The sequence below is a fragment of the Larus michahellis genome, chromosome 1, assembly GCF_964199755.1.
Source record: "Larus michahellis chromosome 1, bLarMic1.1, whole genome shotgun sequence".
In the NCBI taxonomy this organism is placed as follows: Eukaryota; Metazoa; Chordata; class Aves; order Charadriiformes; family Laridae; genus Larus; species Larus michahellis.
The window spans coordinates 44,651,526-44,664,833 of record NC_133896.1 but is presented as its reverse complement, the minus strand read 5'-3'; the positions used below and the strand labels follow the sequence as shown (position 1 = coordinate 44,664,833).

At 35.2% G+C, this 13,308-nt stretch overlaps 1 protein-coding gene across 16 annotated transcripts in view; it reads left to right on the top strand.

The window, feature by feature from the left end:
* Nucleotides 1-13,308, top strand: part of PPFIA2 (PTPRF interacting protein alpha 2) — a 341,503-nt gene that overhangs the window by 244,131 nt on the left and 84,064 nt on the right. For all 16 annotated transcript variants that reach the window (XM_074574254.1, XM_074574223.1, XM_074574193.1 and 13 more), the window contains one exon: nt 13,138-13,254. In XM_074574254.1, the coding sequence (XP_074430355.1) occupies nt 13,138-13,254 (117 nt within the window). The remainder of the gene's footprint in view (nt 1-13,137; nt 13,255-13,308) is intronic.

Genomic DNA, 13,308 nt, shown 5'->3' with positions numbered 1-13,308 from the left:
GTCCGTAAGAAATGATCCATCTTGCTTGACATTGCACCTGGAGAGTATAGTTTGGGCACCTTTAATCATCTAGAATCCATGGTTACAAAAAAGAAGAAAAAGAAACCATATGTATAATGAACTACAAAATGGCTGTCGTGTTAGATTATTTTCTGCAGTAATCCTAGAATAAAATCATTGTTTTAGAAGTTCCACTTATGAAAAATATTCTTTGTCATTAAAAAAATATCAAAAAATATATCAAAATTGTATCAATTATTACCATATCCTTGATTTTTACTGGAGAAATCTGTGGGAAAAAAATGACTCCCAGTAGGAATGTCCTTGAAAAGTATTAAGACCTTGACTAAAATTAAATGGGTACAAGTGGTTTAATATTTGAATTACAGACTTCAATTCACTCTACTGTGATTTGGTTTCAACAGACTGGGAGTTAGATTTAAGTTAGGATTTCTTCAGTTTGTGCACGCAGATCAGGGCTTTGATATTATTTAATTGTAGTTCTGGGGTAAGGTTCATTTCCTTGCTGGATTTTTACTCATATCCTATCTATCTGTTGTATTTTCATGTTTTGTACAAACAGTAGCACAGATGGTGATTTTAATACAGATACACTGTATAGGAAAATCTAATAAAACTGACTACACATGCAGAATAGTGGGGTTTTCATAACAGATGTGTCCAGTCAAAATAAATCTAAACAATCTCAAAGTCTCTAGATGACTATGCAGACAAAAAATATAAAATTTCATTTGGGGAAGACTGTTTTTACTTGGAGGGAAATATATTAATGTAATCAGAAGAGGAAAATGGATTTGCAGTGCAAGTAGCACTTCATACTTCATTTTAACCTTAGGATTTTTCAAACCGAATTATATACCTTACTCATGGGTAGTTTTCACTTGAACGCTTATGTACTAAGAGGAACTACATAAAGCCCTAGAGGCATAGTATTTTATTTATCATCAATGCCCTGGATACTAAAATTATGTTTGTAGGTATAAACACATATATACATCTATAATTATATACATATATAATTATATACACAAAGTGTGTGTATGTATGTATATATAAAATATCTTTGTATACATTATCATATATATCATATATATATATAGACACTATGCATCTATATTTCAGTAACTCGTATTGTTGAAAACAATGAAGATCATAATGTTTCTGCCAAATCTATCCTTAGCTCTGATCAGCTGGAAATCAGCGTCTACTACCAATGAACTCTAGGGCTTTTGCATTCTGGTTTGGATACATTACTAGTGTCTTTGTGAGAGTAACAACAAAAGAATAATAATTTTTCTACTATTTTGTTGAGCCTGGTTAGAAAAAAAAAAGGCAAAAGAAATTAGTCAGCAGGTGTTAAATATACACTATAATGCAACCATGTAATTGATATTTCTTATTCTTTTTCCATTGTGCTAGTCTTTGTAAAAGACAGTTCTTTTGCTGTATCGTATTTCATATAATTTTTTGGGAAAAATTAAAAGAGCACATTTTTGTTTACTTAGATAAGGGTTTCTGAAGAAAATGTACTGAAATGTACCTGTTAATCTTCTGTGAAAAATCTTGACAGATGTTCTTTTTCATAATAGCAACTGCACAATTGCTTTAAATGACTCCTGTTTACAAAGTGTTGCCAGTACACCATAGAAATAAACGGTGCATGCTGTAGACTACGTGCGATAGCACAAGACAGTTATTTACAGAGTAACACTTAATTTGGTGCAGAATTCATAATGACGCAGAGACTAATAAACCCTATTGCCTTATTACCAGTGTATTGTCACATTTAAAGTATAAAAATGACTGCTGATCCAGGCGCTTAGTGTTCAGAAGGAGTCGGGGCTCAGTGATGGTGTAAACGGAGGGCAGGATGTCTCACAAGCGGTCCCCTGCTGCAGCCAGCTGAGCGCCACCGCTTTGGGCTGCCCCTGGACCACAGTGCCCTTGCACCAACAGAAGTGACCTTCGTAGGCATGGCAATAAAACACTGATAGCCAGGACCTCTCAATAGTTGTCAACGAGCACAAACCACCATCAGTAAAAGATCACATGTGTGGGTAGTATTTTCATATTTTCCTGTTTAAATTATGAATCTGGCACAGATTCACACAGTCATCCTGGCATATTGTCATTCATTATTTGCACTTCAGTGACATGAAAGCAGAGCCTGAAAGTGCTAGCCACCATACAAGCAGGGTCGCAGAGAGCAGTGCTTACGTCAAGGTTATCAGAATAAAATAATCAAGACATACCAGAAGCTGCAGGATCAAGATGGTTTTGCTGTCTTTGAGGGAACTTGAATGCTAACTTAAACCATAAGAGAACCGTAAACGAGGGCTGGAGCTCAGTGTACTACCTCCCCCTTTTGCCGCAAGGTAAAGACTCGAGACTTTTTAAGTCAGCTGTCTTTTACAACACTGATCAACTCTGATCAGCTTAGGAAGTGTTGCTGTGAATCTGCATGTACCTTCTCTTGCAGAGCCTGCTAGCAAATGTTGGATTTCTAGTAATGATAAGGCAACTCTTCTTGGCCATTTAGGATTCAAGAGTGTAGAGATTCTGTTTCAATTTCTGCTTATTTAAATTCCATATAGCACAAACTTACCAGATTTGCTTTCATTAGGCTTACTACTTTCTAATCTCCAAGGGTTATAAAGACTCCCTCAAGAGGATGATTTCACCTTAATGAGTATTCCTCCATAGCAATGAAAGCTAAACAGCAATATTAATAAAAGGTCAACAATCTCAGAAAGGAAGGATGAGAAGAAATTATGATGTAAAAATGTTGAAAATATGTATTACTCATAACTCCTACAGTTTTTTTCTTTGAATAAAGTAGTATTTTTCTTGACATGTCAGGACATGTTTTAAAGGGCTCAATTGTGTAAAGTTTCTGGAAAGCTCACCACTTAAATAGCAAGAAAATACACTGAAATCCAGGCAAATGTAAAATAAACCTAGCTGAGGTTGTCAGTCAGACATGAACACTCAGTTTCCAAGTGAATTTTCAGAGTGCTACAAAAGCCCACCTTGCAAATTTGTCTGATTCTTTTTGTTTTAAGTAGTTGTATGGGAGAGAAGTGCTAAGTTTTGAAAAAAAAATCCAACACTTTATGTTTTTTTCTTCCCCCAAAGTGAGTCCAAAGTGCAGTGTAAGTGCTGAAGGTTTCACTCCCCACCTTCCCAAGTTATTTTTGCAATCTAAAAAGGCTTTTTTTCTTTTCTTTTGTTCTCTCAAAGTGTGGCTAATGTTGATTACAGTGCTGTACGGTCCATAGCTATTTTAACTCCTACCTGTTGGGAAAATAAAGTTCTAAGTCTGGATTTGCGCTTTCAATATAACTGGTTGCAAAGCTCAGAGCTTGCATTGCTGAATGGAAGAACTAAAGCATTTCAGCACTAAAGGCATCTTCAGGGAGATTCATTTTTATCCATTGTCTTAAAAGACTCTGTATGGACTTATGAGCAGTTTTGTTTATGAAGTCAGAATATGCATTTATGGTAGCCTGAAGAACATCTTGCATTCACTCTCTCAAATGCTATGTAGATAGCCAGTCATCAATTCTATGCAGTTCATTTGATGATAATACTGAAATTTACTGAGATTTTTTAGCTACCACTCTGGGAAGAAAGATCCCCCCGGGCCGCAAGCCAACACCTCGCTTTTCCACGTGTTTTTATTCATTTCAATTTATAAATGGATAGCTCCAAAATTCTGTATTTGCTTGTCAGTTGGGAAAAAAACCTAAAAATTTTCTGTTTCTTGCCTTAATCCCTTCTTTGTCCCATCTACCAAAGTCAGACACTTCAGTAGATGAGAAGGAATTTCCATTATTAGGCAAGTTTGTGAATCTTAGACTTTCATCTGCTGTTTTCTGGTACAGAATGGTGAGAAGGTGGTTCAGCCACACACACCACCTCTCCCCCTGGGTTTTCAGGAACACTCTGGTGGTCATGTTAGTGGACCATCTCACTAGTAAAAGTTTCAGCACTGTTATTTAAAGATGAGACAAGGTCCCTACTCGGGCTCTTCCTTTGATCGATGTAGAAAATTAAGTCAATCAGAATTTGTGACTCAATCCCATTGATTGCTGGAAATAATTAAAACATTGTTGATCTTTATGAAAGGCTAAGTCATCATTAATGGATGACTAAATAGAGTTGGTTCAGTAATGTTGATTAGTATATACGTTTTTAGTGGGAAAAGGAAGTCTTTTGAGAGTTTAAATGTCAGGTGTCAGGATGACATCTGCCAAAGCCACCTAAACCAGTGCACTGCTTTATGTATTGAAATTCAAATAGGTCTTGTTGCAATGTGATCAAGCTGCTAATCCTGAGATCCTTTTGTAGCGCTCCAAGTGTGCCTCTTCAGGACAGCTAGCACTCAGTTGGTACCTCTGCTTCTCACTGCAAGAGCTTGTGATCCAGCCGGTGTCCTGCGGGGCCCATGGTTACATCCGCTTCTGTGCGATTTACTGGAAGACCCTGTAGCTTGGCATCTGCAAGGTTTCCTCTGGGATCCTGCAAACAGTCACAGTGTGTTGTGACTTAGAAGTGGTTTCTTTCAAGCAAAATATGATTTATTGTGCCAAATGTGCCATGTCATGATTTTGCCTTTCCTGACTGGTTTCTTACCTCGTTCCAGAGCATATAATGCAACATAAACAAGTACACAGGGACATGTGCGATACTCATATGTATGAATGTTGGGGTTTCCCCCAGTTCTTCAGTTATGTACATTTTAGGCATATTTGAAAATAGGACTGTTCAATTGGAATATGTTTAAAGCCTAAAAATGGCAAATCTTCGTGCCAGACCAAATTAAAAATCTTAATAATGTGCTTATTTTCAGTCAAAATTAAATTGATCATTCAAAAAACTTACCACTATGTTGTAAAAAGAGATTTCCATTCAAATCTTTTTGTACTGCTTTGACTAATTCTAAGCCACCACATTATAACACCTATATAGAGTTCTAGTTTTTGATTTCCAAAGTGGTCTGTCATGCAAACTTATCAGTGATTCATTCAGTGATGTGAATAGGTGAGAAAAGATGCAGGTAAATGTATACTATGCTCTGCTGGAATTGCTGTAATTTGGCAATCATGGGGCTGCAAGTGATTACAAAGTAAGAAGGACAAGAAAGCGTATAAGCAGGAAAATGGGGAATGCAAAGACTGTGGCAATTTGTTTTGCCTTTGGTTTGTAAATTGCAGTAACCTTGTAGGCTGGAGGAATCTGCTAAGAAATGTCAAGTCCCCACTGGATTTTTCTCTATACTTGTGGCACCAGGTTTCCTCTGTACTTTGAATAGTCAGACTCAGTCTTCAAAGTAATTTATGTTTTGAACGCCTATAAGCACAATTCTTGAGGTATCTGGATCCCTTGTGTTTTAATTTCCCAGTTAGAGTTCAGAGAGTTGCACAGACAAGGGAATTAACGATCACGAGGAGTTAGGTATCATGGCAAAGAATGTGATAGAGATACTTTATAGGCAGTAGATCTGTACGGGATTAGAATAAAATGTGATCTCTTAGAGCAGTGGAGATGTTTCTTTTCAGCTATAAATCAAAAAGTATAACATCCCCTTCCCCTATAACAGAGAATGCATTTCTGTGCCTCGGGTACCACAGTTTTTAGTTTTGCATCCTAAATGTAACTGTGATGAAGTGTGAACTTGCGTACAGCAATTCCTGGGCACTTACTTGTGCTGCTTCTGATATTCTGCTGATAATCTCAGACGGATAGGATGGGAGCATGAATGTCTTAAAGTAGTGCAACTAAATCTGTCACACCTCAACTGACAGACTCATAAAAATTGCAGTAAAAGTTGAAACTATGCAGTGGGATTCTAATTAAATAACAAAAGTCTCTTTTGAACAGGATTATTAAAAGATTCCTTTTTACTCATGGAGGAATACAATTAAAATTAATATTTTGACATATGCGAGGTTTTTATGTAAGTCCTTTTCTTAAAATTTACAGAAGGCATCTGCGCAACCCCCACTGAATGAGATGCATCCTTCCTAAACCTGCCCTCAGGAGCACATAAAGTCTCGCATAATTGTCTTAGTTCGGCTAAAATGCCTTTCCCCTTATGAAAAAAAATCCTTTTATAATATCTGTTTTTTTACTCAGATTCAACAAAGGATCAATTTGCTTTTCATGAAAATGTTTTGCAAGTGTGCATCTCACGCTGTGTTTTTCCTCCACCAGAGTGAAATATAGTGTATTGTTTATACAAGATCTTGATAATACAAAATGCGGATTACCATTATAATCCCTTTCAAAAGTTACATATAAAATGTAAAGAAATTGTATGTGTATTTCTGGACCTGTAACTAAAATAAAATCCTAATAATGACAAATTTATTGTACAATTGAAACAATTTCAGTTGCCCTGTTTATATATCTCTGAACTCTCTAACCAGTGACTTCTGAGAGGCTGTTTTGAGGTTAACACAAATTAGAAATATAACTGGAAAAGGCTATATTTATGTTTAGGAATCAGGATTTAAATTTCCATTGAAGCAGAAGAAAATCACCTCAGTCTTGAAGCATCCTTTATTCCCTGTGCTACACTTAATATTTACCATAGAAAAGACAAGACATTGCTTAAAGCTTAACACAAGCTTTAATTAAAGCAAAAGTAAAAATTAAAGCAAAGTCGGAAGGTGAACCAGGAGTCTGAATTATGTTCTCAGTAGATTGAAATCTGATATTTAACACTGTGTATATATAGACTGTTATGACAGAGTAATGTAGGAGGACATCCAAGTAGGCAATTTCACTGTTCTCTGAAGGACTTGCATATATAAGAGCTGGATGGAAAACTGACACGACATAGTCACAAGAAGTTTAGTTTAGCATACTACCCATGTAAAAAGAAACACCTTCTTGATAAGAGACTAAACAAAAAGCCTAGATCTGTCAGCTGTAGCAAAGGAAAGCACGGTTATTGGTGAGTTTAATTGCCTAGCACAGATTTGTTTCAATGTTGGAGGATCAAAGAAACAAGTTCAGTGGTTTAAGGTAGGCCAAGTTTACAAAAAACAGCGTTTCAAAAGCTCAAAATGCCTTTAATGCCTTACATTTTTTAAATGACCCAGGTTCTTACTGGTTTTAGGGGACTGTTTAGCGTTATAAACATGTGTTTAGAGCCTCTGTTAACAACAAAACAGTATATTTATAAAACTATAAAACTTATGCAACTATTTAAATTAATGATAAACTAAATAAATTCAAAGTAGAAAAATTTAAAGAATAAATTTAAAAAATACGCCTACTGTTTTAAATATTAGAAAGAATCCTATAAAAAGAAACCTCTGTAAACATTTGGCCTTATATTTTTATTAATTAAATTAAATATCTTTATATCTCCACATACTGTAATCATTTATTCAATGGAAAATAAAATTAAATCATGATGATTACAGTAATTACATTTAAATCCTTTACTGGGGATGGTTTTAAATAAAATTTAAATAGCAAAAAAATTAAACAAAAATTTAACAGAGAAATTGATTATGAAACTATTTTAAAAATTAGAATAGGTTTTTATTTAACCAACACAGAGGCCATATACTTTTGAAAACATATGACTAATTTCAAGATCTTCAGCTCAGTTATTGTAATTCTGCCTTAAGCCACCAGGTAAAACAGGATGCTGAAGGCTGATACCTAGTGTTTTAGCTCTAAGTAGACCATGCTCTGTGTTGGGGGCAGATATGGAGAACTCACTTTTTACAGACCAGCAGCACTGGGAACGAGGCCTCAGGGACCAGGTTTTCAAGGAAAGAAAATACTTATGGGTAGGAAAAGTACCCAGGATACCATCCTTATAATTTACAGTATATGATATACATTGACAGTAACAACAGCTTCTTCCTGAGGATGTCAGAACAACTACAGGGAAGGCCTGGTGGCGAGGGTGTTATTTTGTCTGGGCTGTAACTGGTCAATATTCTCTGATTCACCCCAAATGTTATCGGGTAACACCACCAGCGATCATCTCAGACTTCCAAATGCTGAGGCCCCCTGAGCTTTCGACTACAAAATCATTCTTCCTGTCTAAAATTATCATTCTTCTTTCCTGGAGTTGTCAGTGCTACTTATGGACCAAATATCACCATGATTCATAACACAGAAAGGAATGCACTTAGTTCCTTTCCACCAACACCAAAACACAGTGCAAAAAGCAGCCAAAATGTCATACCTCTGTGAAGAAAACCGTAAGGGGCTGAAGAGTGCTGGTGCTTTGAGGGAAAGTCTGGCAGTGAGACAATCACTGCTCCTAGGAAATCTAATAAAAGCTTCTCCATCAATGCCCAAGATACGTGTCCAGTGGTAAAGAGGGAAGACTGAAGTTCTGTAAACGTAAGACAGATTTTTTAATGACATCAGACTGCACAGACTAAATGCGTAATTAAAAAAATGGATCTATAGTAGGCAACTTAATAAAAAAAGTGTAATAAGTTGGTAGTTACTTTTCATTGCTGTTATAGGTAAGTATATTAAGTATTCATAGTGAAGTTAAGCCTGAAACCGTAATGAGGTAACGAATGGCCACTCAAACAACTGGAAGTAGAGAAATGATTAAGTTTCAGCAGCAGAGGTAACCAGTCACCTAGGATTTTGTATGTTTAGAAATGGATTCTGATCTCACACCCCTCAAATAATTTTACATTAATTATTTTGTAAAATACCCAAAGTAAACATGTAGAGGAAATGCTTTTCCTACTTCATTTTGTGTCTTGTGAGAGACTTGGCACCGTGAATAAATCTGTTGCACCTTCATGTATAGTTTGTGTATTCCAGTTTATTTTTATTTTGTCCAATGAGTCTGGCTCAGATGTAGACATTTTTTGCATGCTGATTTTTCCTTTCTTTTTTGGTTATTCTTCACAGTTTGGTAGTTTTTGCAACTACAATGTGGATCATTTATTTTTTTCATTTGTATATCTTGGTGTCCTACTACAGACAGTAATCAGAGGGTTTCCTTTGCTAAAAAGACGGAATTTATTCTATTGCTTCCTGATTTATAGTCTTGTGTAATCTTTATTCACTATGAAATGATGGCCTCATTGCATTGTCCTTTCACCAGCGTGGCTGATGGATATGGTTCTATAACATCAGGTAGTTCTTCAGATCAGTTCTGGCTTACGTATTGATATTCTATGCTATGGTGTATTTTAATATTTGGAGTTAATATTCCCTTAACGCCTGAATTTAGGCTATTGTTTTCAAGTGTACACACATGAGATGTATATTTGGTCATTTATGGAAATGAAAACCAGTTGTAATTTTGAATCTGAATTCTTGAATCCTAACTTCGTAAAAAACATATGATTCAGTGATGTCACTAGATAATAGACACAAAGTCTGATATTTTGGAGAGAATTTATATAGTAGGGATGTTTATCAATCAAATAGCTGGGCTTTAGAAAATATCTTAGATTTGAGACAAAAAGGTAGAAAAGTTGTGTAAGGATATGTTTGGAATGATTGTGACAGAGTGAGGCTTTAGAAATTATGCCATTTGTTTCTATGTACCTTTGAAATCCAGAAGACAGAATCTAAGTTGATGGGAGTTCTTTAAAGTTTCAATGTTATAAAATTGTCCCTTGTCAGTCATAAAAACTGACTACAAAAGTGAGAAGAATGTTAAAGATCAACATGCCTGTGAGAAGAGGACAAGCTAAAGGAATGTTTCTTTAGGTTATTACATTTTCATGGGATTAAGCCACAAAAGTTAGAAAGGTCCAACTAGAAGAGTAATACTGTACATTTGAATCTTCTTTAATTCACAGCCATTGTTTCATTTTTCTCAATCAAAAAGCAACTTTTCAGTTCAGCTGACTGAGTTTGGCAAAGTTAGCAGGGAGCCAAATTTAGACTTGCAACAGGATGCTATCTTTAGACTTAACTGTGGAGAAACTGGCATCTCTGCAATTTTACACTCACTTTAGATTAGAGTCACATAGAAACATGTTGCCGTGGTCCAGGTCAAATCTTGACAAGTGTGCTAAATAGGAAAACAGCGTCTTTGATAGCAATTTAGAAAAGGAATCTAATCATTCAAGGTCCGCAATCAGAAGTTGATAAGGAAAAAGATATGTGATATGTTTGATCATATTTTAGCAGGTATTATTTGGACTTGAATGTTTAGGTTGATTGTCCAGTTTTGGGTACAGCAGTGGTAATGATGATCATTAGGATTTAAGAAGATTCAGAGGCTACCTAGGAAAAAATTTAGTCATCCGTGTCTTCCCTTTCACGTATTTCATTGTCATCATCCATTCAGCTGTGTTTTGGCTACCCATGTAGAAAGTTACACAAATTGTTCAGTGATTAAATTAGCACATCTGCAAATAATTTGCACATTATTGAAAGTTCAAGTTAAATACGAAATAAGTAATAAACAAGAGTGTGATAGCAATTAAAAACGTTTTGTTTCAGCAAAATGAAAAGTAAAAAAATTTGTGTTCATTTGTAAGACACAGGAGAGTTTCCATGCTTCCTTAAGAGCATTAGTTCTGCCTTAATTTATTCTTTAAATCAAGAAGAGTGAACAAGTATGAAAGCAAGTTAGCTGTGTAATTCTTCACAACTTAGCTGTGTTATCTGCTGACTACCCTAGAGCTGTAACTTTTAAGACGTGCCAGACTTCAAACTCCGTGTTGTTCCTGTATATAGTTACTCTGCATTCATTACAGTAATAAAACCATTTAAACAATAAACTTTAACAGTGATGGATTTTTGGCAAAGAAATTGTTCCCAGACATTCAAAAATCAAGTGAATCCCCCCAAATAATGATACACATATTGTATTCTTTTATTTGCCTTTCACTTTGAAGGGTTAACTGAATATTTATTTATTTATTTATTTACTAATTTAGAAAACAGTGATCCTAGCTATCTAAAGACCCGCAGTGACTAAGAAAAAATAAACTATTGTGGAATATGTGATGAAATGATAAAATTTTGCAGTAGTGTTTACACAATATTCTTACTGAGCTAAAGGGTGATTAAGGATTTGTATTAGACACAGATGATAATTCAAAGTGAAGGCATAGTGAGGTCTGCATTTTAATGGATCAATGAAAGATTATCATATGAAGATCCAGATCTATTGTTGGCTGTCAGTTAACATACCCTGTGATTTCACATTTGTTTCATATGATGTATAATTACTCTCCATAGATCATAATTTTATAATGTATACATTGAAGCATCTCCATTGATCTACCTGAAAGTAACTTTTAGCACTAATCGATGGCTTATTTTGCTTGATGGATACCATACTTTCTGTAGTTTAGGTTTGAGAACCATTGGAACCATAAAGAAAAAGAAATGAGTGAAGCTATCCAGAAAAAAAAAAATTATTAAACTTCCGATCCCTATGGAGAAAGGGAGGCTATGCTAATGAGATTATAAAGACCTTTTTATGTTATTTAAGACAGACCTAATTCTCTTATTTAAGTGAAACATTTTAAAGCTCAGTGTATTTGTACAAACCCAAAAGACACTGATTGTCTCAGACAGTTTTAATTCCCTCTCTTCTATTTTCCTATAATTGCTCTGGATGAAATGTTGCCCTCAAGTCTCAGTCTTGGCACTGAAATCAGTGGGAGTCACACAAGTTGTACAAGGGCTGTAACTTGTAATTTAGTGAGCAGTGAATCAGCCTGACTCATATCACAACAGTTTTCAACATTTATATTCAGGAAGAATTGTTTAAAGTGGTGTGTCCCTGAGATCTCAAGTGCTGATTGAAATGTTCTTTACAATAAGAACTTAAACATAAGTTAAAAAAGCCATTTGAAAAAAATAATTAAAGAATTAAATTATTCAGATCAAAGGAAATAGATCTTTAATATTAAATTAAATTAAATTAAATTAAATTAAATTAAATTAAATTAAATTAAACATTCCACAAAATCTTGGCTGCTGTATGTGCTTACCACGTAGTACTGCCTTAAACCTTCCCTCCTACCCCGTGCTTTTGTATTCTAGGACAGGACAGTGTTTTAGGGTGTTTCTGACTCAGGATTTATGCAGACACAGTGCAGTGACAGAAGCCTTTAAATTTTCCCCAGCTTTCCAAAAACAGCATCTATACATCCTACCAGTGTTCTGCTGTGTTTAATACATAATGTTATCCCTTTGGTAAATCATTTGTTGTATTTGCTCATGAAAGCAGAATGGCACAGAGAGATCTAACTGTATAATTAATCAAAGTAAATAAGTTTTATATTAGCCAGATCTTGCAACTTATGATAGTATACCATGTAAAAATTTTTTAGGACCTGACTCTCCATCCTGTGTATTGTCTGAGAGTAAACTACTAAGTCAGAGAGAAAGCAGCTTATTTTCCAGTAGCTGCATGGGATTTTTAATAGCGCTACCAGTAAACAAAACAATATTTTTAATATGAGAAAACCTGCTTGTATTTGCACTAAAATAGTCAATGAATACCACAGTAGAGGACTTTTACCTACATGTTTTTCTTAACAAAAAACCACTTAAAACGTATGTTGCAGTTACTAACAGATGGGAAGTTGACAGAAAGCCAGAACGTTGTTTTACGCAGCTTGGTTTGGATTCATAACCTTTTGGCACTGTTTTCCTATAACACCAGTTTGGCATCCATTGTGTTCTCTATGAATGAATGAGTCTTGTTCTTGCAGCGTTAAAAAATCAGTCCCTAACAGCTCTTTCATCTTTCAAGTTAAAAAAACCCAACAAAACCCTAGCACAAAGTAAGGATAGAAGATAAAACAATGTTGACTATAGTGCCATTTATTTGTTCCTTTGTATCCTTAATGGCCTTTATTCATTATTAATATGTCTGGGTTTTAAATATTTATGCATGCACAGGCAGATGGGCTTTGAGCAGCCTGGTCTAGCGGAAGGTGTCCCTGCCCATGGCAGGGGGTTGGAACTAGATTATCTTTAAGGTCCCTTCCAACCTGAACCATTCTATGATTCTATGATTTTGCAAATGCTAAAAATGGCCAATACAGGATAGAAATATTAATAGATTTAAGAAGCTGTCTGCTCAGTTGTTTTTCCATTTCTTATGTATATTGACCACTTATTTTACTTCTTTTGCAGATTGTAGCTTTGCGTGAACAAAATGCACACATTCAAAGGAAAATGGCAGCTGGTGAAGGACCTGCCGAATCCGAGCATATTGAAGGAATGGAGCCAGGGCAAAAGGTTCATGAAAAGGTATAAAATGTTAGTTTTCATTGGATCACACAATCAATATGAGAAATAATTTGG